This window comes from Lagenorhynchus albirostris, chromosome 2 (assembly GCF_949774975.1).
Source record: "Lagenorhynchus albirostris chromosome 2, mLagAlb1.1, whole genome shotgun sequence".
Taxonomy (NCBI): domain Eukaryota; kingdom Metazoa; phylum Chordata; class Mammalia; order Artiodactyla; family Delphinidae; genus Lagenorhynchus; species Lagenorhynchus albirostris.
In genome coordinates, this window is record NC_083096.1 from 176,988,566 (window position 1) to 177,012,312 (window position 23,747).

Genomic DNA, 23,747 nt, shown 5'->3' on the forward strand with positions numbered 1-23,747 from the left:
TCACACGGGGAGTTAGAGCTTCAACATGTGAATTTTTGGGGAACATAACTCAGTCATGCTTCCCTGCATGAGCACATTTATTCTCCCTTGTGTCCCACAAGGTAGGCATTATAATAGTTAATTTATAGATATGAAATTGAGTTGAGAGGTGAATGTCCAACAACACATCAGGAAAAAAGATACAAGCGCAATTTCCAGCTATTCAAGTGAATAGCACACTTCTCCCTGCCCCTCCCCCCCAACTCCAAATAACTCCAAAGGAAAAGGGAGTCATGGGACTTGGGGTCTGAAAATTTCGATTGCCCGTGAGCCACAACTACCAAGCCTACGCTCTAGAGCCCACGTGCCACAACTACTGAAGCCCGCACGCCTGGAGCCCATGCACTGCAACGAAGAGTAGCCTTGCTCGCCACACGTAGAGGAAGCCCGTGCGCAGCAACGAAGACCCAACACAGCCAAAAATAAAATAAATTAATTAAAAAAAAAAACCCACAAGAGAGATTGAAAAAGAAAAAAATCCTTCCCAGTCAGAGTGAAAAGTGAGACTGAGAGAAACTGAGTGAGAAGATCTCAGCAAAAGAAAAGCCAAATGTCGGCTTCCATGAAAGGATGCGGCCCAGCGGGTTGTTAAATGACTAAGTGCTGGGGCCACAGTGACAGGGACGGGGCCTCCTGTGGCACGTGTGTGTGTAAGGGTGAGTGTGAGGGTGTGTGCGTGAGGCTGTGTGTCCACAAGGGTGAGAGGGCGTGTACCCTAAAGATTACGTGTGCACAGGTACAGAGAACAAACTAGCGATTACCAGTGGGGTGGAGGGGCGATATGGGGGCGAGAGTGAGAGGTGCAGTCAAGGGGGTCTAAGATAGGCTATAGGGTTGTACTGTACAACACCGGGAATATGGCCAATATTTTGTAGTAACTGTAAATGGAAAGTAACCTTTAAAAATTGTATAAAAATTAAAAAATTTTTAATTAAAAAAAAATGACAAGAGGTAACAAGTGTCGGGTAGGATGTGGACGAAAGGAAACCCTTGTGCACCGTTGGTGGGAGTGTGAATTGGTGTGGCCACTATGGAAAGCAGTATGGAGACCCTTCAAAAAATTAAAAATAGGGGGATCATATGATCCAGAAAAAGATTATGTGTGTGCCCATGGATGCACGAAGTGTGTAGACACAGGGTGCGTGTGTGAGAGGGAGCCCGTGTGCACGCACACGTGTGAGGCCGTGCGGCCAGCAGAGCATCCAGGACCCTCCCCGGCTGCACAGCGGCCCAGGCAGAGACGCCCCCATCAGCTGGAGAGGAAGGTGAAGCACAGGGCAGCAAGGTCACCTGCCAGTGTTCCCCGGCCTGGGGACCACACTCATGACCCAGGTTTTGCCACGGCTCCTTGCTGAGCTGCCTCCCAAGGAAAACTGGAGTCCAACCCCAAGCCAGCCCCCCGAGGCAAGACATACCAGGACGGTTGTACCTGTGGGTGTGTGGTGCAGGTTAGACACATGAACTCTGGAGTTCATGGTGGTCTGAGTTCAAATTCTGACTTGGTCATGGGCTAGCTGTGTGGCCTTCTGTACGTCACTTAACCTCTCTGTGCCTCAAAGTCTCCACCTATAAATGGGGATAATAACTTTACCTCGTAGGGTGGTTTTGAGGACTCGAAGGGTTAAGAGATGCAGAGCTCTTAGAGCAGCACCTGGCATGTAACAAGCGCTGCATAAATCTTCCTTGTTAATATAGCAATGAGCTCCCGGGACAGGTGAATCCCGGGTTTATAAAAATCCCAAAATGCATCACATGCTGGAATGACAGGACACCAAGAGCAGCCAGGCTGAGTCCCAGCGTGGTGGTGACCGGGGCAGAGGCAGGTGTGGTGAGGCACCTTGTCCCCAGGCCTGTCTGCTGCTCACCCGCCAAACCTCCGCCATCTGCCCCAGATCTCCTCTCCTCCACGCATCGTCCGAAAGACGCTGGTTTGCCTGGGAGGGTGACTGAATTTCCAGGCAGAGAAAACAAGGCTCAGGCCAGGGCAGCTCTGGGGTGCAGGGCTCACGGGCAGGGGCTGTACGTGTTCCCCCAGCTCCCTTCCACCTCCTTAAGCCCCACGAGGAACCTCCCAGCACGAAGGGTGTCTGGGTCTGCTCGGGCTGCCATGACAAAGCCCTACAAACCAAGCAGCTTGGACCACAGAACTGTGTTGTCTCACAGTGCTGGGGACTGGAAGTCTGAGATCCAGGCTGCAGCCTGGGCTGGGTGACGGGTGTCGGGAAGTGTCTGGGTTGGACAGGGAGGCCAAGGACAAGTTTGGGCAATAGTCCCCGAAGGGGGGGGACAGATGGAGGCTTATGTAACCTCCATGCCCACAGCTGCCGTCTTCCAGGCTGTGTCACACACCGTCCCACGCCCCCAGACTTTGAACCCAAGGATTTCTGGAAGGGCCTTAGTGGTTTCCAGGCCTCTGACCCTTCCACCTCAGCCCAACAGAATTATTCTCACCCACCCAACTCTCCCACACCTGCAGGCCTACGGGGGCCCAGCCCAGCAGGGACACGGAGCCAGAGTCCTTTATCAATCATTTACTGGAGAAACTACCTAGAACTTTTCCCTTCACCCTCTCTCATTCCTGTGTTTCAGGCCAGATGAGGTAGACTGCCCCCAAAACAGGATCCCCATCCTGCAATATGCACATGAGCCCTTGTGTTCAAATAATAATATCTCATATTTATTAAGCATTTATTAAGCACTTACTAAGTGCCAGTTACTGCTCTAAGCATTTCATTACCTGATTGTCTCATTTACTCCTCAAAATACCCATACAATACTGTAGGTAGCATTATAACCTCCACCGTACAGATGAGGAAACCGAGGTTCAGAGAGGCCCACTGGCTTGCCCTCAACCCCAGGCCTCAGCTCCAGATGCAGTGCTCTGTTCACACAGCTGGCACCGGCCCCAGACAGATCCAGGAGGGCGTTCTTTCATGCTCCTGGCTCTTGGGTGAGAGGAACCAGGGGAAGTTTGTCAGAGTTTTGGGGGAGTGGGAAGGATGGGCAGCTGGGCCTCCGTCTGGGCTGGGGTCTTCTGATCCTTTTGGTGCAGGAAGGGTCCCCTGCACCAGATCTGGGACCTGGAAAATTCTCAAAGCCCCCGCCTCGCCTTCCCTCTCTGCTGAGACGCCACAGCTCCTGAGCCCTGGCCATCTGAGAACAGTCTCTTCACTTTGGGAGCTGGAGCCTAGCGCGCCTGGGTCCTTCTGGCGCCCTGCCCAACATGGGGCTTGGGGGTCTCTGTTGAATTTCAGGGGCTGTTGGGAGGGGCTCCTGGGGACGGAGGGAGAAGCCTCATGGCTTGTGGCCACAGACAAAGAGGGCCTGAGGGAGAACACCGTGTGGTCAGGACTCAGCCCGGTGCCACGACAGGGGGATGTCCCCAAAGGCCATCTAAGCCACCGTCAGTCACCTAGTCATCACTGGGGCCCAACCTCATGCCACAGCATGGTCCCACAGGGCCCAGGTTTCTCCTCCCAACTACCTACACAGCCCCGGCCGGCCACCCTAACCACCTGGGGCGCTGGCCACAGGCAGGGTGCTGGTCGCCACAGCCCCATCGGCTGCCTCAACCTCTCTGCCTCCTGGTGGGCAAAGCCCTAAACCCCGTGAGCTGACCGCTGGCTTCTCTGCCACACTTGCTCTTAGCCCAGAAGGAAGGAGGAGCAGGGAGAGCCAGACTTGAAAGCAAATGACTCGATACGTTATTTCTGGTGCCCTTTTATCTCCCCAGGGAAGGTGTGAGCTCAACCAAGTGAATTCAGAGAGGGCAGGCCCCTGTGCCTGATAGGGTGACATTGGTGTCATGACGGGGTGGGGTGGGGGGACAGGACGAGCTGATGACAATCATGGTGTCTTATCGCCCTCTTCTCGCACCAGCCCACGGGAGCCCTCCGCCTGTCTGATCTCCTGCACCTCTCTCTCCCTGGCACTATCACCCTGCACAGGTGATGTCACTGAGCTAGAGGGGTGAGGTGACGTGCCCAAGGTCACATAGTCAGGAAGCAGGATTTTCTATCCTGCAACTTTAATGAATTCGTTTATCGTTCTAACAGCATTTTTGTGAGGGCTTTAGGGTTTTCTATACATATCATATAACCTGCAAATAGAGTTTTACTTCTTCCCTTCCAGTTTAGATGCCCCAAACGGGGCAGAGGGTGGGGAGGGGGTCTGAACTCCAGTCTCTTTGAAGCCATGTTCTGAGCCCCTCTCCCAGGTCAGGCTTTCAGTGTGGCTCCCCATTTGGACCCGTTGGATTGGCAAGGCTGGGGCAAGCCCAGCAGGAACTTTTGTTGCAACAAAATGTACATCCTCAGAAATCAGGATGCTATGTTCAAAAGGCACCTGGGGAAATGATTCTGGAAAATCCTGTGCTTTGTGTTTCCTGGGCCATGCACGGTCCACCTCCATGAGGTCATAGAAGCAGGAGTTGAATGGTCTCTCACCCCCTCCAGGGAGAACCACCTCCTCGATGGCAATCAGGAGATGATTCTGTTCTGTGGGAAGCTGGAAGGGTCCCTTGGGAAGCCAGCTGGGGTTCGTTTGTCTTCACAGACTCCCCAGTCTGCTCAGCAAGGGCCTGGAACCCATGGCTGCTGTTGGGTGAGGGAGTTGTCACAGCTGTCCCCAGTCACTCCCCACCTCCCATCCCAGAAGGCCAGACGCCCCAGGGGGTGCTGGTACTGAGCAAGACCCATGACGATCTGCCTGAGACATAGGACAACATGATGTCCTGAAAACCAGGAACAGCTGCAGCAGCTACCGTGCACCCCCGGTGTCACATTCCTGGGACACGCTCACTTCAGGTCCCTGAGCTGTGTGGCCTGTATCTTCCCAAGACCTGGGAGCTCATTTACTTGTTCATCCAACATCTATTTACTGCGCACCCGTCAAATGCCACATGCCATGCTAGAACAGAGCCGAGGACAAGGCAGGCCTTGTTCCTGCCCTCAAGAAACATTACAGTTGAACATAATGGGATAGGATGGGGGTGCAGAGGTGGGACCTGTGACTCAGGTGCCTCAGCCAGTCCTGTGGGATCAGGGAAGGCCTCTGAGAAGCAGACATGGAAGCTGAGGACTGAGTAGGAGTTAAGGGGACAGAGAGAGCTTTGGGCAGAGGGAAGAGGGTGGATGAAGACCCAGGGAGAACCAACAGGAATAAAGACACAGACCTACTAGAGAATGGACTTGAGGACACGGGGAGGGGGAAGGGTAAACTGGGACGAAATGAGAGAGTGGCATGGACATATATACACTACCAAACGTAAAATAGAGAGCTAGTGGGAAGCAGCCGCATAGCACAGGGAGATCAGCTCAGTGCTTTGTGACCACCTAGAGGGGTGGGATAGGGAGGGTGGGAGGGAGGGAGACGCAAGAGGGAAGAGATATGGGAACATATGTATATGTATAACTGATTCACTTTGTTATAAAGCAGAAACCAACACACCATTGTAAAGCAATGATATTCCAATAAAGATGTAAAAAAAAAAAAAAGCCAGAGAAAAGCTTCAGCAGGGCTGGAGCTTCACCTGGGAGGGGTGCAGGAGGTGAGACTGGGAAGACGGAAGCAGAGGTCAGGCCCTGCCCCGGTGTCCTTCCTGGCACTTCCTGCCGCATTTACATGTGCAGGCTCATCTCAGCCCCAGCGCAGGCAGCGGGGGCTCGTGGGGACTGTTCCTGTTGTTGCCATTGTGTGATTTACCACTGCGCCCGCAGAGCCTGGCACAGAGGCTGGCAGAGGAGGAGCCCAATGCATATGCGGTGAATGAATGAATGAGAGAACGAATGAATGAACGACCTGTGTGGGTCTGTGTCTCTGCTGTGAAACAAGTGACAGAGTCAGACCCTCTGTTCCTGTTTCTAAATGACGGGCATATCGATTTTGTCAGATGTAAGCGAATCTTGCTCTTTTTCCTTTGGGACGTCTGCTAACAAACAAAAAACAGCACTATTATTAAGCATGTAAGGTACCCAACCACAGGGGTCCTTGGGTTCAGAGAAATTAAAGCATCCTTCCCATCACCTTCCTGATGCAGGTGGGAAATCAGGCTAGAGGGAAAAGCCAGGTCCTGAAATACAGTTTGGTCACTACTTTTGAGAAAACAGGAGGAAAAAAAAAAAATCCAACTAAGAGAAAAATGCCGCCTCTGCTTAAATTCTGGCAGGGGATAGGGAGACGCTAAAGCAATGAGCCTCACGGTTAGTAATTTAATAACACACGAGGGCTGGGATGGAGGACTGCAGGGAAGTGCAGTGTGCGAGGGGGTGGGTGCATCTGAGGGGCCCAGGGGTTCAGGGAAGGCCCTCTTGGAAGAAGAGACCCTCCAGCTGAGATGTGTATCTGGAAGGGGTGAAGGTGGGGGACAAGAAGAGATCTGGGCAGCCCCAAGTGAGAGAGGGAAGGCCGGGAAGAACTATGAATGGCTTGCAGGTACCTTGGGAGGACAGCGGTGACAACCCTGGAACAGTGGGGAGCGTACAGGTGAGTGAGACAGGGCTGGAGACTGGAAGCTCTGTGCAGGGGCCTCTCTGCCCATGACCTTCATTCTCGGGGCCCCTCAGGTTTGAAAAAGCCTATTCCCCAAAGAGCCTATTCGTTCGGAGTGGCCCTGGAGAGGCAGCATGGGCAAGACAGAAGCTGGAAACCTTCTAAATTTTCAAAAGAATGGGTCCTTCCAGAGAAACCACTTGCCCCGATGATTTAAGGGACCCAGCACTGCAGTCTACACTTTTGTGGGAAAGAGACATTTCTATCTCATTCAAGCTGCTGCTCTTCTGGGTCAGCTAAACTTAGAAGGTGATCTCAGCTGTAAATTTCATCATTTTGTTTGACAGAAGCCTTCCAGATTCTCTTCTCCTTCTGGCCAAAGAATTTCTAACGAAACGCTGATTCCCACAGGCTTTCTGACTTAAAATCACATGTGGAACAACAACAGAAAACAAAACAATCCGACTCAAAAATGGGCAAAGGAGTTGAATAGACATTTCTCCAAAGAAGATATACAAATGGGGCCTATGAGCATGTGAAAAGATGCGCAACATCACTAACCATCATCAGGGAAATGCAATCAAAACTACAATAAAGGGCTTCCCTGGTGGCACAGTGGTTGAGAGCCCGCCTGCCGATGCAGAGGACACGGGTTCGTGCCCCGGTCCGGGAGGATCCCACATGCTGCAGAGCGGCTGGGCCTGTGAGCCATGGCCGCTAAGACTGCGCGTCCAGAGCCTGTGCTCCACAGCGGGAGAGGCCACAACAGTGAGAGGCCCGCGTACTGCCAAAAAAAAAAAAAAAAAAAAAAAACCTACAATAAATAAGATACCACGTCACACCCATTAGGATGGCTATTATCAAAAAAAGCAGGAAATAAATGTTGATGAGGATGTGGTGAAATTGGAACCTTTGTGCATTGCTGGTAGGAACATAAAATGGTGCAGCAGCTCCTATGGAAAACAGGAGGGTGGGTCTTCAAAAGATTAAACGTAGAATGACCATATGATCCAGCAATTCCTCTTCTAGGTTTATACCCCAAAGAATTGAAAGCAGGGGTTCAAACAGATATTTGTACACCCCTCAGAAAACTTAAGAAAACTGAAATCGTATCAAGCATCTTTTCTGACCAAAACGTTTTGAGATTAGAACTCAATTACAAGAAAAAAAATGGGGGTTTCCCTGGTGGCGCAGTCATGGAGAATCCGCCTGCCAATGCAGGGGACATGGGTTTGATCCCTGGTCTGGGAAGATCCCACATGCCGCAAAGCAACTAAGCCCATGTGCCACAACTACTGAGCCTGTGCTCTAGAGCCTGTGAGCCACAACTACTGAGCCCACATGCCACAACTACTGAAGCCCGTGTGCCTAGAGCCCATGCTCCACAATGAGAGAAGCCACTGCTATGAGAAGCCCACGCACTGCAACAAAGCCCCCACTCGCCACAACTAGAGAAAGCCCACATGCAGCAACAAAGACCCAACACAGCCAAAAATAAATAAATAAATAAAAATTAAAAAAAAAACTGTAAAAAATACAAACACATGGAGGCTAAATGTTGCACTGCTAAATAACCAAGAGATCACTGAAGAAATCAAAGAGGAAATTAAAAAATACGTAGAAACAAATGACAACAAAAACACAATGACCCAAACCTATGGGGAGGAAGCAAAAGCAGTTCTAAGAGGGAAGTTTATAGCAATTCAATCTCACCTCAAGAAAAATCTCAAATAAACAATCTAACCTTATACCTAAAACAACTAGAGAAAGAAGAACAAAGAAAACCCAAAGTTAGTACAAGGAAATAAATCATAAAGGTCAGAGCAGAAATAAATCCAATAGAAATAAAGAAAACAATAGCAAAAATCAATAAAACTAAAAGTTGGTTCTTTGAGAAGATAAAATTGATAAACCTTTAGCCAGACTCATCAAGAAAAAAAGGGAGAGGACTCAAAATCAATAAAGTTAGAATTGAAAAAGGATAGATTACAACTGACACTGCAGAAATACAAAGGATCTTAAGAGACAACTACAAGCAACTACATGCCAATAAAATGGACAAGCTGGAAGAAATGGACAAATTCTTGGAAAGGTGCAACTTTCCAAGACTGAACCAGGAAGAATTAGAAAATATAAACAGACCAATCACAAGTAATGAAATTGAAACTGTAATTAAAAATCTTCTAACAAAAGTCCAAGACCAGATGGCTTCACAGGTGAATTCCATCAAACATTTAGAGAAGAGCTAACACCTATCTTTCTCAAACTCTTCCAAAAAATTGCTGAGGGAGGAACACTCCCAAACTCATTCGACGAGGCCACCATCACCCTGATACCAAAACCAGACAAAGAAATCACACAAGAAAAGAAAATTACAAACCAATATTACTGACCAACATAGATGCAAAAATCCTCAACAAAATACTAACAAACAGAATCCAACAACACATTAAAAGGATCATACACCATGATCAAGTGGGATTCATCCCAGGGATGCAAGGATTCTTCAATATAGGCAAATCAATCAATGTGATAAACCATATTAACAAATTGAAGAATAAAAACCATATGATCATCTCAACAGATGCAGAAAAAGCTTTTGACAAAATTAAACACCCATTTATGATAAAACCTCTCCAGAAAGTGGGCATAGAGGGAACCTACCTCAACATAATAAAGGCCGTATGTGACAAAACCCACAACAAACATCATTCCCAATGGTAAAAAACTGAAGGCATTTCCTCTAAGATCAGGAAAAAGACAAGGATGTCCACTCTCACCACTATTATTCAACATAGTTTTGGAAGTCCTGACCACAGCAATCAGAGAAGAAAAAGAAATAAAAGGAACACAAATTGGAAAAGAAGAAGTAAAACTGTCACTGTTTGCAGATGACATGATACTATACATAAAGAATCCTAAAGATGCCACCAGAAAACTACTAGAGCTAATCAATGAATTTGGTAGTTTCAGGATACAAAATTAATGCACAGAAATCTCTTGCATTCCCATACACTAACAACGAAAGATCAGAAAGAGAGATTAAGGAAACAATCCCATTTACAATTGCAACAAAAGAATAAAATACCTAGAAATAAACCTACCTAAGGAAGTAAAAGACCTGTACTCAGAAAACTGTAAGAAACTGATGAAAGAAATCAAAGATGACACAAACTGATGGAGAGATATACCATGTTCTTGGATTAGAAAAATCAATATTGTGAAAATGACTATACTTCCCAAAGCAATCTACAGATTCAGTGCAATCCCTACCAAATTACCAATGGCATTTTTCACAGAATTAGAAAAAAATTTTACAATTTGTATGGAAACACAAAAGACCCCAAATAGCCAAAGCAATCTTGAGAAACCAAAACAGAGCTGGAGGCATCAGGGACCCTGACTTCAGACTATACTACAAAGCTACAGTAATCAAGACAGTATGGTACTGGCACAAAAACAGAAATACAGATCAATGGAACAGGACAGAAAGCCCAGAGATAAACCCACGCACCTAGGGTCACCTAATCTATGACAAAGGAGGCAAGAATATACAATGGAGGAAAGACAGCCTCTTCAATAAGTGGTGCTGGGAAAAGTGGACAGCTACACGTAAAAGAATGAAAATAGAACACTACCTAAACACCATACACAAAAATAAACTCAAAATGGATTAAAGACCTAAATGTAAGACTGGACACTATAAAACTCTTAGAGGAAAACATAAGAAGAACACACTTTGACATAAATCACAGCAAGATCTTCTTGACCCACCAAGTAGAGTAATGAAAATAAAAACAAACAAATGGGACCTAATGAAACTTAAAAGCTTTTGCACAGCAAAGGAAACCATAAGATGAAAAGACAACCCTCAGAATGGGAGAAAGTATTTGCAAAGGAAGCAATGGACAAAGGATTAATCTCCAAAATATACAAATAGCTCATGCAGCTCAATGTCAAAAAAACAAACCCAATCAAAAAATGGGTGGAAAACCTAAATAGACATTTCTCCAAAAAAGACATACAGGTGGCCAAGTGGCACATGAAAAGACGCTCAACATCACTAATTATTAGAGAAATGCAAATCAAAACTGCAATGAGGGATCACCTCACAACAGTCAGAATGGCCATCATCGAAAAATCTACAAACAATAAATGCTGGAGAGGGTGTGGAAAAAAGGGAACCCTCTTGCACTGTTGGTGGGAATGTAAACTGATACAGCCACTGTGGAGAACAGTATGGAGGTTCCATAAAAAGCAAAAAATAGAACTACCATATGACCAAGCAATCCCACTATTGGGCAGATACCCTGAGAAAAGCATAATTCAAAAAGACAGATGTACCCCAATGTTCATTGCAGCACTACTTACAATAGCCAGGTCACAGAAACAACCTAAATGTCCATCGACAGATGAATGGAAAAAGATGTGGTACATATATGCAATGGAACATTACTCAGTCATAAAAAGGAATGAACTTGGGTCATCTGTAGAGATGTGGATGGACCTAGAGCCTGTCATACAGAGTGAAGTAAGTCAGAAAGAGAAAAACAAATATCATACATTAACACATATATGTGGGATCTAGAAAAATAGTACAGATGAACCTATTTTCAGGGCAGGAATAGAGACACAGATGTAGAGAACGGACGTGTGGACACAGGGCGGGGTTAGGGGAGGGTGGGATGAATTGGGAGATTAGACTGACATAAATACACTACCACGTGTAAAATGGATAGCTAGTGGGAACCTGCTGTATAGCACAGGGAGCTCAGCTCGGTGCTCTGTGATGACCTAGCTGCGGGGATGGGGGGAATGGAGGGAGGTCCAAGAGGGAGGGGATATATGTATACATTATGTACAATAACAAAAGGTGGAAGTGATCCAAAGGTCCATCGGCAGATGAATGGATAAACAAGATGCAGTAGATCCATACAAGGAAATTTTTTTAAAATAAATTATTTATTTTTTTGGCTGCGTTGGGTCTTTGTTGCTGCGTCCGGGCTTTCTTTAGTTGCGGAGAGCAGGGGCTACTCTTCATTGTGGTGTGCGGGCTTCTCACTGTGGTGGCTTCTCTTGCTGGGAGCATGGGCTCTAGGCGCGCGGGCTTCAGTAGTTTTGGCACGCAGGCTCTAGAGCGCAGGCTCAGTAGTTGTGGCGCACGGGCTTAGTTGCTCCGCGGCATGTGGGATCTTCCCGGACCAAGACTCGAACCCATGTCCCCTGCATTGGCAGGCGGATTCTTAACCACTGTGCCACCAGGGAAGCCCTGAAATACTTTCCAGTCTTAAAAAGGAAGGAAATTCTGGCACTTTACAACATAAACCCTGAGGGCATTATGCTAAATGAAAGAAGCTGAATAAGAAACAAAAGACATAGTGCATGATTCCAGTTGTATGAGGTCCCTAGAGTAGTCACATTCATGAAGTAGAATGGTGGTTGCCAGAAGCTGGGAGGGGAAGATAGGGAGTTAGTGCTTAATCTGTATTGCGTTCCAGTTTTGCAAGAAGAAAAAAATTCTGGGGATGGTTGGTGGTGATGGTTGCACAACAATGTAAACGGACTTAGGGCCACTGAACCGCACATAAAAAAGTGGTAAATTTTGTTATGTTTTACATTACCGAAAATAAATTTTTAAAAAATAATTTAAAAAATTACATGTGGAAGAGACTTTGTTTCTTCAGGTGCTAGAATCAAGTGGCAAACCGTGACCTGCTGCTGAAATCTGCCCAGACACGTACTTTGGATCAGAGGCATTTGAACTTGAAAGCCTCTGGAGGGGATGCACGCTTGCCAGGTGGCCCTGGGTCCCCCACTCCCAGTCACCTTACTTGCCTGGCTACTGAAGGCGTTGGAGGCTGGAACCCCAGATGGAGCAAGGGAAGACGTTTAGGCGAGAGCTCGTAGTGTCTGGTTTTTTTGTGAATGGCCTCTGCCGCGCAGGAGGCCTGCCTTGCGGGAACAGAGCTGGTGAAGTCCAGATGTGGAGGACAGTAACACTCACCCAATACCCCATGAGCCCCCTCCATGTCCCAACTCCTTGTGACTAGTTCTGGCCAATGAACCATGAGCAGAAGTGACCTGTGTGTCATTTCTGGGCTCAAGCAACTGGTGATATCCCCCCACAGTGGAGCCTCCACTGGCCTGGGTCCCCAAAAGACGATGTCAAAACAGAGGCCCCATGTGACCCATGACAGACAGGTAGTATGAGCAAGTCAGCAAGAAATAGGCCTTTATGTCAAACCACTGGGATTTGGGGGTTAATTTGTTACCGTGGCATAACCTCGCTTATCCTGACTAATATATGTGCTGTGCTGGATGGGGAAAGGTTTTCTCAGCTTCACAAGCTCCAGGTGGGAGCCACGGACCACAGCCATAGTTCACGGCTCTAAGCCAGAAACCTCAGAAAAAGTACATGCTTTCCCTGGGCTTAGGTTCCCCAGCTATTCCATTTGTACCTAAAAATCAGGAATTTCATATTGTTCAACCTATGGGAGTATAAAGACAGGCGCTGCTTACTAATCCAGGAGGGCAGATCTGGGCTCTCGGCCAACCTTGCCTCTGACTCCAACCCTCCTGGCCCTGTTTCCCCATGTGTCCCTGACGGGGTTCTAGATCACCCGTGGCTTCTAGGGCTGGGCTAGAGATGGGAGTGAAGGAGCCACCTGGCCCAGGGACTTCAAGAGAGTCCCTCCATCACTGGACCCCAGTGTCAGGGGCCAAGAATAAGGGGAGAGCTCACTCATTCCCCACTGTCACAGCTCCAGCCTCATCCACAAGGAACAGCCTGAGACCCCAAGCCCCTTGCTGAGATGGATTTTTAACGCTGACCTTGGCCTCAGCCTTACTCTGGGGAGCCTCACCCCCACCTGTCTGGTGGGGAGGCCACCTGCCCGGAGTGAGAAGCTGCTGGATCCACCCTGCCAGCACAGGTTGTCAGAGGTGTCCTTCTGCAAGTGAGGGGGGCAGGCCGAGGCCAGGGCACCTCTAGGGCTCTGGGAGCCTCAGCAGGACAGAGCCGGCAAGTGAGGGGGGCAGGCCGAGGCCAGGGCACCTCTAGGGCTCTGGGAGCCTCAGCAGGACAGAGCCGGCAAGTGAGGGGGGCAGGCCGAGGCCAGGGCACCTCTAGGGCTCTGGGAGCCTCAGCAGGACAGAGCCGGCAAGTGAGGGGGGCAGGCCAAGGCCAGGGCACCTCTAGGGCTCTGGGGGCCTCAGCAGGACAGAGCCGGCACACGTGGGAACCTGGAGCTGCGGGAGTGCCGAGCTTTATTTACGAACGTGTCACGGAAGCCCCTCTTCCCAACCCCAGGGTCTCCTCTGTCCCCAGGAAGGAGACAGGCCTGAGGCCACCCACCGGCCCGGCCTAGGAAGGTGGGGCCAGAGTCCACCTCCAGCTGAGGCTGGGCAAAGCTCCCCTCTCGTGGGCGCCCCTGCCGGAGGAGAGAGGCTGAAATGACGGTAGGGGCACTGTCCACCTCCCAGTGGCCAGTCCTCAGGGCTTCGGTCGGGCGGCACGGGGCTGGGGCACGGAGGGTTCTGACCAGATCGGGGTGGGGGCTGGGACCCGCGTTGGCACGGCCTGGAGAGTGAAGGGAAGGGTGTCAGGGGGGCCTCTTTGGGGGCAGCCTCATCCCCTTCTGGATCTCAGAGTTGGGGTCACCTTCCAGGGTGGGGTGGGGTAGCCAGCAGGCAGCAGTGGTGCCTGGAGAGGTGCCGTGGGTCAGGGCCAGGGCTAGGGCCAGGGAACCCCACAGAGGGACGTTTCCAGGCTCTGCACTCCTACCCCAATCCTGCCCCCCAGGACTCTGCGGTCCCCAGGCTGCTCCAAGGCGTCTGTCTCTCCCAGGGCTCCCTGGACCGTACCCGGTGAGAAGGGCTGGTGGCTGACAGCTTCCGACGTTGGGCCTCAGAAGAGACACTGGACCAGAGGTCCAGGCTCTTGGGGGCTGAGCTTTTCTCAGACTTCGGAGGAAGAATGTCCCAGCCCAGCAGGCAGTGCTGTGGAGAGCAAAGGGTTAAGGTGCCTGGCCTGGAGCGGGGCTCCCCACTGACTGGGCACACCCCAGGGAGGGGCTGTACCTCTCCCCTTGGACTGGCAGCATCCTCTAGGACAGGGCTGTGTTCCCCATGAGGGTGAAGGGGCCTCCCAATCACAGTGTCCCCCACGGACTGAGGCTCCCCAAGGGCAGGGGTCTTATCCACCACTGTTACCCCAGGCCTCCCTTTCCTAACCCTGCTGACCCAGGCCCTGGGCCCCGACCACAGATGGGTGGAGGGAAGGCCGCGGACGCTGATGGAGCACGTCCTGTGTACCAAGTTCTGCCCCAAGCCCCCGACAGGTATTGACTCACTGACCTGCCCCTTGTCCACCCCATGAGCCTGAGGATAGTATGTTGTACCCATTTTACAGATGAGCAAACTGACTTTCCTCAGTACCCCTTCTCCTCCCCGCAACCCCAGCACCTCCGGACTCCACTGGGAATGAGTGGGGTCCCCAGTGACCCCTGTCCTACCCAGGAGACACAAAGGACCTAGGTTGAAATCCCAGCTCTTCCATCCCGCTGACCTTGGACAAGTCACCTCCCCTCTGCCTCAGTCTCCTCATCTGTAACGTGGGATAACAGTAGTGCCTGCACTCTCAGTTGCTGTGGCTCCACGAGATCATCGCCCTAAGGACTGTGCATGTGGCCACAAGAGCGCAAGAAATGGGGCCCGTGTGCACTAGGCCAATGCACTGCACGGGCAGACAGTCCTCCTGGAAGCCAGGGGCTGGGTGGGGACCCCAGCCTCCCTCAGGGAACAAGCACGGTACACATGACATGGGTGGCCCAGCCCTAACCCCAGAGACTTCGGTCCTTCAGCCCAGCCTTGCTATTGGCCTTGGGGCAGTCCCTGGCCCTCTGGGCCTCAGGACACGTCCAGAGACCTGAGCCAGACAGGGGACCGCCCCAAGGCCATCCTCACCCGGGGCAGCGCCAGCGTGTCGGAGGCGTCGAAGCTCTTCCGCCGGTGGATGCGGTACCGGTGCGGGGGGTCCAGGACAGACAGCGGGATGCTCACCCTGGTGGGGGTAATAGTGGGGGCACTGCTGCAGGTGCCTCCAGGCCGCTGTGGCCCATCCTGCCCTCCCTCAAAACCACAGGCCCCAGGCTCTGCTCTCGTCCTCAGCTGCGGCTGCCCCTACAGCTCCCCCCGGTGTCCTGCCTACTCTGGCCACTCACCTGACCTGCGCTGGCTCTGCCAGGGTCTCTGGACCCCGCTGGCCCCGTGGTGTCCGGCATAGGCAGCAGGGGGTGCCGGGGTCCGAAGGCACCAGAAACAGGCGCCGGTTGACACAGTAACAATACACACCTGTGAGATCCATGAGAAGCAGAAGCCCCCCTCAGCCAGGGAACCTAGGTCCCTGGACCCCAACCACACAGGCTCACCCACGTGTACACAGACAGAGCATGCACACGCACACGTGCTCACATGCAACAACACTGAGCACCGCCTTCTACTCAAGCGTGACACACACGTGCACATGCCAGCCACTTCACATGTGCAAATGTCATCCGTGCAAACACAAAGCACAGCTTCATACAGTCATATCTGTGGACACACATGAACGTGCCTACACTTGTAATCACACACACAGGGTGCACACACACGTACATCCATAGGAACACGCCTCACACACATATGTACACACATGTATACACTGTATGCTGCTCGTGCAAACCCACAGCAAAGACTTGGGTGCCCACATGACTGAGCTGGAACGTCCCCCCCGCCGCTGCCCACCCAGACGACCCCTGTGTGGAGAGGAGGTGGAGGGAGTGGGGACACATGGGAAAATGAGGCAACTGGGAGAAAACGGAAGGCGCGGGCGAGGGGCGAGGTGGATAGCACAGGGCAGGCCCTGTTCCCCCTGAGGCCAGGCCTCAGCTCACCCCAGGCTCGTGGCCCCCCTGCCTGGACCCCAGGCCTCCCTCCCCGCCGTCCCCAGCTGCCTCCCCAGGCCCCCAGGCCTTAGCTGGGCTACGGGGCGGCCGCCGAGCGTTTACACTCACATTCGTGGTCCCCCACCGCAGCACTACTCTCCTGCAGGCCTAGGAACTGGGATCTGTGAGGGCGAGAGGGTGAGCAGGCCAGGGTGACACAGGCCCTGAGCCCGCCGCCCTGCCCGCCCCGCGCCTGCCGCTGCTCACTCAGGGTCACTGCAAATACACTCCTCCTTGTTGGCTTCCCGGAACTTCTGCAGCTTCGAGAAGAAGGCCTCGGGCTTGCTGGTGACAGGAGAGCTGTTGTCCGGAGACCCTGGAGCGGGCAACACACAAAGGAGCTGCTATGTGGCCAAGACTCAGGGGAAGCTGGGCACTGGCGCCCCAGGCCACCTGCTTTGACCCCACCTTACCTCGTACAGACCTGGAGGGGACCCTCCACTCATGTGACTGTTGGTTTTGTCTCGTGTCTGTCTACCCTCATGCATATCCAATCGTCCATGCAAAAAATATTTATAGAGCCCCTACTACGGGCCAGACACTGTTTTATGTGCTGGGGAAAGAACAGCTACCTGGACAAAGCCCCTGCCCTCGTGAGGCTTACTTTCTAATGTGGCAACAGACGAGCTAGTCACCAAAGAAACCTGTAATACAACATTGAGGGGTGACACCTGCCAGGAAATAAAAGAGTCAGGAGGGACTTCTCTGGTGGTCGAGTGGTTGAGAATCTGCCTTCCAACGCAAGGGACGCGGGTTTGATCCCTGGTCAGGGAACTAAGATCCCACAAGCCACGGGGCAACTAAGCCCACGTGCTGCAACTACTGAGCCTGCACGCCACAACTAGAGAGAGAGAAGCCTGTGCACCGCAATGAAGAGCCCACGTGCCACAACTAAGACCCGACGCAGCCCAAAATAATAAATAAATAAATAAAAGAGAGTCAGAAAACTGAACTTGGTAGGGCAGGGGAGCCAGAGGAAGTTTCCCTGAGGAGGTGACACCTGAGCAGAGACCTGACGAAGGGAGGGAGGGAGCCGTGGGGACATCCCAGGCAGACAGAAGAGCAAATGCAAAGGCCCTGGGGCAGCTGTGGTTGGTATGTTTGAGGAACACCCAGGAGGTAAAAATAGGTGTAGGGGTGAGGGTGGAGGAGATGAGGCTGGGAAGCCAGCGGTGGGTTTGGGGACAAGGAGTGACGCAATCAGATCAGCCACGTACTTTTATAGGACCCCCCTTCTGGCTGCTGCAAGGTGAGGGGAAGCAGGGGCACCAGTTAGGAGGCTACTGCAGGCATCCTGGTGGAGACAAACAGTAAAATTCTAGAAATACGTGGAAGGCAGGACTACCAGGATGCACAGTGTGTGAAAAGGAGAGGAAAATATCAAGGCTGATCTCAAGATTATGGCCATTAGCTCCATAAATGGAGTTGCCACTAACAGAGATAGAACAGACTGCAGGAGGACCAGGTGGGGTGGAAATCTGGACCTTGATTTTGGACCTGAGATTAGTCTAACACACCTAATGAGCTCTGCAGAGAAGAAAGCCAGATATACAAGTCTGGAATTCAGAGGAGCAGCACGGGTAGAGATAAAGTCAGGGAGAAGAGAGCATGGAGAGCCTCGGCACTGAGGGGGAGCCTCTGGAATGTGGAACAAGGAAGTGGATCCAGCAGAGACTGGACAGAGCAGCCAGGGAAGTGGGGAAGAGCCAGTGCGGGGGGCCGGGCCTGGAAGTCAGAAGAAGAAAGAGCTTCGGGGAGGAGGGAGTGGCCGCTGTGTCCACGCTACCCAGGGGCCAAGAAAGCTCTGGACTGAGCACTGAGCTGGGAGCTGGCAATGCAGAGGTCACTGCTGACCCGGCCGAAGACAGCGTCAGAGGGTGTCAGGGGCTGAAGTCCAGTTTAAGAAAAAGTCAGGGAGAGAAACTGGAGACAGCGAGTCTAGATGGCCCTTTTGAGGAGTTTTGTTATAAAGAAAAGCAGAGAACACGGGCAGTAACTAGAAGCAAAGGCAGGATATAAAGGGAGCGATGCTTCCTCAGGACGGGAAATCACAGACTGCAGCTTTACCCCTGACCACATGTGAGACTTTGCTAAGGTTTTCAGTCTCTTGATGCCTCAGCCTTCTCATCTGCCAGTGGGGACAGTAACAGCATCCACCTAATCAGATCATTGTGAGAAGTTAAGGAGTGAATGGGAGCGAAGCAGAGGAAAGCTCTTGGCACAGGGCCCGGCACATAATAAGCACTCACTGAAATCAATTGTCATTAATATTCCCTGGCGTTCATATACTGACGGGGCAGAGTGATGGTGGAGGAAGGAGAGGAGAGAATTACAGGGAAAAAACCCTCTGGGAGGGACTTCCCTGGTGGCGCAGTGGTTAAGAATCCGCCTGTCAATGCAGGGGACACGGTTTTGAGCCCTGGTCCGGGAACATCGCGCATGCCATGGAGCAACTAAGCCATGCGCCACAACTACTGAGCCCGCGTGCCACAACTACTGAAGCCCATGCCCCTACAGCCCGCGCTCCGCAACAAGAGAAGCCACTGCAGTGAGAAGTCTGCGCACCGCAACGAAGAGTAGCGTCCGCTCGCCGCAACTAGAGAAAGCGCATGTGCAGCAACGAAGACCCAACGCGGCCAAAAATAAATTAATTAATTAAAAAAAAAAACTTCTGGGAGCCAAGAAGGGATGGGGCCTAAGCACACAAATGCAGGGACAGGAAGGGGCTTGGAAAGGGGGGAGAGAGGCGTGCGCACACACACGTGCACACACACACACACACACACACACAGGGCAGGCAGGGGGCAGCCACCTCTACTTTCCTAGAGACAGGAAGCAAAGCAGTGAGCTGGCAGTCAGGGAAGTCCTTGGGATGGGGCCTGTGTCCCCACCACCGCAGGGTCTCAGCAGTCCCCCAGAGCACCTGCCTTGGGGCAGCAACTCAACTTCTCAGTACACCAGTTTCCTCCTTTGTGGAAGTGGGGGTCCGATAGCACCAACCTCCTAGGGCCGCCCACTCACTCACTCAGCCAGCGTTGGCTGAGGGCCTACTACGTGCCAGGCACCATTCTAGGCTCAGACTCGGGGAGCACAGCAACAAAAAAGACGGCCAGGCCCCTGCTCCAACAGAGCTTATAGTCCACCGGAGACGTCAGACAAGAAACAAGCAAACAAGATGACTTCTGAGAATGAATGAATGATACAAGGAACATACAAACGGCTGATGCAACAAGCAAGGATGCAGGTGTGGTGGCCCTACAACGTTGTGCTCGTGGAAGGCCTACCATTTGAGCTGAACACTCAGTGACGAAAAGGAACCAGCAGGTGTGAACCTGGGGAGGTGCGTTCAAAGCAAAGGGCACAGCAAGTGCAAAGGCCCCGAGGTGGCCGTGAGCATGGCAGGTTCAAGGACCAGCAAGGAGGCCGGCGTGAGGAGTCAGAAGGTAGATGGTTAAGAGGCCATGTCACGGGGCCAAGCAGAAGCCAGATCACACCTCAAAACTTCAGATAAGGATTTCAGATTTTACTCTAAGTGCTAAGTACTCTGAGTGACGTGATCTGATTCCCGTGTTTAAACATTAGTTCTGGCTGCTGTGCCGAAAATGGGTGATAATGGGGGTGAAAGAGGCCAGAGGGAGACCAGCCAGGAAGCCACTGAGTGCTGGGGGAGTGGGGGGATGGGCAGTAAAACATAAAGAGATGACACGCATACAGAGTTTCACAGGGGCCTGGCACACAATAAATGCCACGAAAATACGGCAGCTCTGATTTGTTCATTCATTCAACAAACACTCAGTGAGCACCATCTCTGTGCCTGTCACTGTGCCAAGGGCCGAGACAGGAGACGCGGTACTGAAGGTGCTCCCCGAGGGGGGTGGAACAGTCGGAAAAAGAGCAGCAGTGCCCGCTGGGGGCGCAGGCAGGCGCAGAAGCAAGCGGGGGCCTCCACCCGCGCCCCGGGCACGGGGGCTAGTCACACCTGCAAGCCAGTCGCAGCCCAGGCACGGTCTGAGGCGCCAGCTCTTCTCAGGCACTGGAGACTCCTTGTTGGTCACTCGCGGCTGAGGAGGGAGGCAAAGACGGGCAAGGGCTAGGCCAGCAGGCCTGGCCCAAAGGAGGCCCCACCTTGCAGGGAGGAAAAGGGTTGTGTCTTAACTCATACACTGACAGGGGCCCCAGGGCTCAGCCGAGGGCTTGGGGGCTGGAGGACAAGAGTTTGGCCCCCACCCGCCTCCATGTGTGACTTTGAACAAGTCTGTCCTCTGAACGCCCGTCTTCCCATCTGCATAATGGGGCTGGTCACCTTCTTCCCAAAGTGCTGTCTGAGAAACTAATGGCCACAACTTATCCAGCACTTAGGCTGAGCTGGACTTGACTCACGGTACCTCCCAGGAGCCTCACCCTGGAAGGGAGGCTGCCCATGAGTGCATCTGTCCGGGGGGAAACTGAGGCTCAAGGACGTGCCCGTCAGTGGATGCTCCACTCGCCCGCATTACCTCGGACAGCTTGCTCCGTTGAGCCAGGAGGGACTTCAGGGCCTGTGCCTCCTGGGTGTCTAGACTGTCCAGCTCTGCTGAAGGCTCTGGGTCGCTCGAGTCTGAGGTGGCCAGCAGGGGAGCCGAGCGGGGCCTCAGTGGGCCCGGGGGCTCCTGGTGGAGGCACCTGGCAGGTGGGAGAGAGACCACCCCGGAGCTGGCCCCGTCCCTATCACAGGGGTCACCTCGGTGGGCATCCTGTGGGCAGGAGGCTCTTGAGGCCACTGAGGACGTCTCTTGGGATGACGGCATCTCTGAGTTGTAGCTGCTGCTGGAGTCCAGGCTTGACTGGAACAGAGAGGCCAGTTCACCCAGCCATCTACCCAGCTGGCCTGCACTGGGCATGAAGGCCTGGTCCTCACCCTTGCTCCAGCCTCTGCATGTCCCAGGCCAGTCCCTTCCCACTCTGGGCCTCACTCAGTTTTCTCATCATCAGTAAAATGGGCATGCTGCACGAGAGGACCCGGAAGCCCTGGATTCTGGCCTGAGGGTTAGGCAGCCCCTCCCTCACTCCCGGGACTTGGCCAAGGCGCTCACCTCTGAGGCTGCCTTGGCCACGGACCACCGCACGGCATCCTGTCCGACCCACAGCTGCCTCAGGAGCTCCAGGTTGAGCTGCCGTAGCTGTGCCAGACCTCTGGTCTCCACCATCCCAGGCGCACCCACTGCCTTCCCACGACAGGTGTCACCGACTCCCGGGCCACAGAGTGCCCTCACGGCCAAGTTCTCCTATCTGAAGCCAAGACAGACAGCACGACATAGCGCTGAGGAGGCTGCCCTGCAGACCCAGAGGCCGGGGTTCAAATCCCCACTTTGATACTCCCTAACTGTGCAGCCTCAGACAAGTTATTTAACCTCTCTGTGCCTCAGTTTCCTCATCTGCCGAACAGATGATAACAGCATTGACCTCATAAGACTGTTGTAAGGATTAAAGGAGATCATGTATATTAAATATTAGTACAGTGCCTGGCACACACAGTAAGCACTCAGTAAATGCCTATTATTATTACACTGGCCACAGCGTGTTTCCTAACATGTCAAAAGAGATCAATCCCTCTTTAATGGGCTTCCCTGGTGGCGCAGTGGTCGGGAGTCTGCCTGCTAATGCAGGGGACACGGGTTCGAGCCCTGGTCTGGGAAGATCCCACATGCCGTGGAGCAACTAGGCCCGTGAGCCACAACTACTAAGCCTGCGCGTCTGGAGTCTGTGCTCCGCAACAAGAGAGGCCACGATAGTGAGAGGCCCGCGCACCGCGATGAAGAGTGGCCCCCACTTGCCACAACTAGAGAAAGCACTTGCACAGAAACGAAGACCCAACACAGCAAAAATAAATGAATAAATTAATAAACTCCTACCCCCAACATCTTAAAAAAATCCCTCTTTAACAACCTTAACTGTGAAATTACTAGATTAATTTGTAGAAGACAACTAGGGCAAGTCCACAGATTTAAAGCATGATAACTTTCAAATTCAACACAAATCAGATTTGTGAAGGGACTCCTCCCTCTCTCCTGCCCTCCCTCCTTCTTCCCTTTTACAAATGAAAAAACCAAAGTTCAGAGAAGTTAAGCTACTAGCCCCAAGTCACACAGCTTGTAGGTGGCAAAGCCAGGATTTGAACCCAAACCGGGCTCCAGGGTACACGGTTATGCCAGCCTTTCCCCAAACAGTGTGGAGGGGAGCCTGGGAAGCTGCCTCCTCCTTCTCCCAGCCTTTGGCCCCCAAGGGATCCAGACTCAGGGACACACTGATGCTGCTGGAAGGGATTTCTGCAGACTAGGGGAAGAGGCTTCTTCTTCCCTCAGAGTCCCAAGCCCAGATGCCTCCAACCAGAAACTAAGTCTCCCCCAGTACACACGATCCCTTTCTAACACTGCGTCCAGACAGACACCCTACTCTCAGAACCCCAGCCGTCCCACCAACACTCCTCACGTGTGGACCGCCCACACCCGGGCCCCCTCCTCAGGGCCCGGTTGCAGTGGCTAAAGCAGAGAGAAGCCAGGCTACCCTGGAGCCGTCCCCACATATACCCATGCAGGGAAGGGGGGCAGCGGAGATGCGAGTACAGACTGTGCGGGGGGTGGTGCAGACAAGCGGGGTAAAAAGCCTCATCCGCAGGACAGGGACTCCCGGCCCCCGTCCTTATCTGACTCTGGGCCAGACCTATAGTTCGAGGATCTCCGTTTTCGTACGGTGTTAAAGAGAACACCTCCGGCTCCCGCGGCGCTCTGGAAAGCTAAAGCTGCACCAAGGTAACGGGAAGGCGACGTTCAAAAGAGAAACTGGGGCAGCAAGAGTACCAGCCGCGGAACAAAAGGGCGGGACCCCCGGGAAAGGGAGACTCCGCCTCCCTCTTCTTTCCCTTCGCGGGCCACGGACCCTCCGTGGGGGCGTACGTGAGGCAACCCGTCGAGCCCTTCCTCTCCATACCCGGCCCCGCCACTGCCTCACTCACCTCTAGGAAGCCCCGGAGCCGCGCAGCCCACCACCGCCTCAGCTGCCGGGAGTTCCGCCCAAGCCACCCTACGCCTCAGCGGCCGGGGGCGGGGCCTGATCCGGGAGCCCTGATTGGTCAGATGTGGGGCGGAGCCGGGGCGCTCTTGCGCGCTTTACTTCGCCTTCAGAAGCTGCCTTTTCAACACTGAGGCGGGGATAACGACGGTGCTCAACATCTGATTGGTCAACTTCCCAGGTCTAGCC

The 23,747-nt window shown here is 52.5% G+C and overlaps 1 protein-coding gene across 2 annotated transcripts; it reads right to left on the bottom strand.

Moving 5' to 3' along the window:
* Window positions 1–13,777: 13,777 nt before the first annotated feature.
* Window positions 13,778–23,604, bottom strand: MIIP (migration and invasion inhibitory protein). Of its 2 annotated transcripts, none has more exons than XM_060141405.1 (10): window positions 23,503–23,604; window positions 21,584–21,779; window positions 21,008–21,334; window positions 20,491–20,572; window positions 16,719–16,827; window positions 16,581–16,633; window positions 15,750–15,879; window positions 15,493–15,589; window positions 14,392–14,526; window positions 13,778–14,107 (listed from the first exon to the last, which is right to left on the bottom strand). In XM_060141405.1, the coding sequence occupies exons 2-10, from the start codon at window positions 21,695–21,697 to the stop codon at window positions 14,021–14,023; spliced, it is 1,134 nt and encodes a 377-aa protein (XP_059997388.1). In that variant the 5' UTR covers window positions 21,698–21,779; window positions 23,503–23,604; the 3' UTR covers window positions 13,778–14,020. The 2 variants fall into 2 exon arrangements, with proteins under 2 accessions (XP_059997388.1, XP_059997387.1); XM_060141404.1 differs by having other exon boundaries at window positions 20,999–21,334.
* Between the last annotated feature and the right edge of the window lie 143 nt (window positions 23,605–23,747).

Coding starts and splice junctions, on each gene's coding strand:
- MIIP (XM_060141404.1), bottom strand. CDS start 21,697: ATGGTGGAGACCAGAGGTCTGGCACAGCTACGGCAGCTCAACCTGGAG. Junction 15,880..16,580: donor TGCGGTGGGGGACCACGAAT/GTGAGTGTAAAC, acceptor TGGATCTCACAG/GTGTGTATTGTTACTGTGTC. Junction 15,590..15,749: donor GCAGAGCCAGCGCAGGTCAG/GTGAGTGGCCAG, acceptor TACCCCCACCAG/GGTGAGCATCCCGCTGTCTG.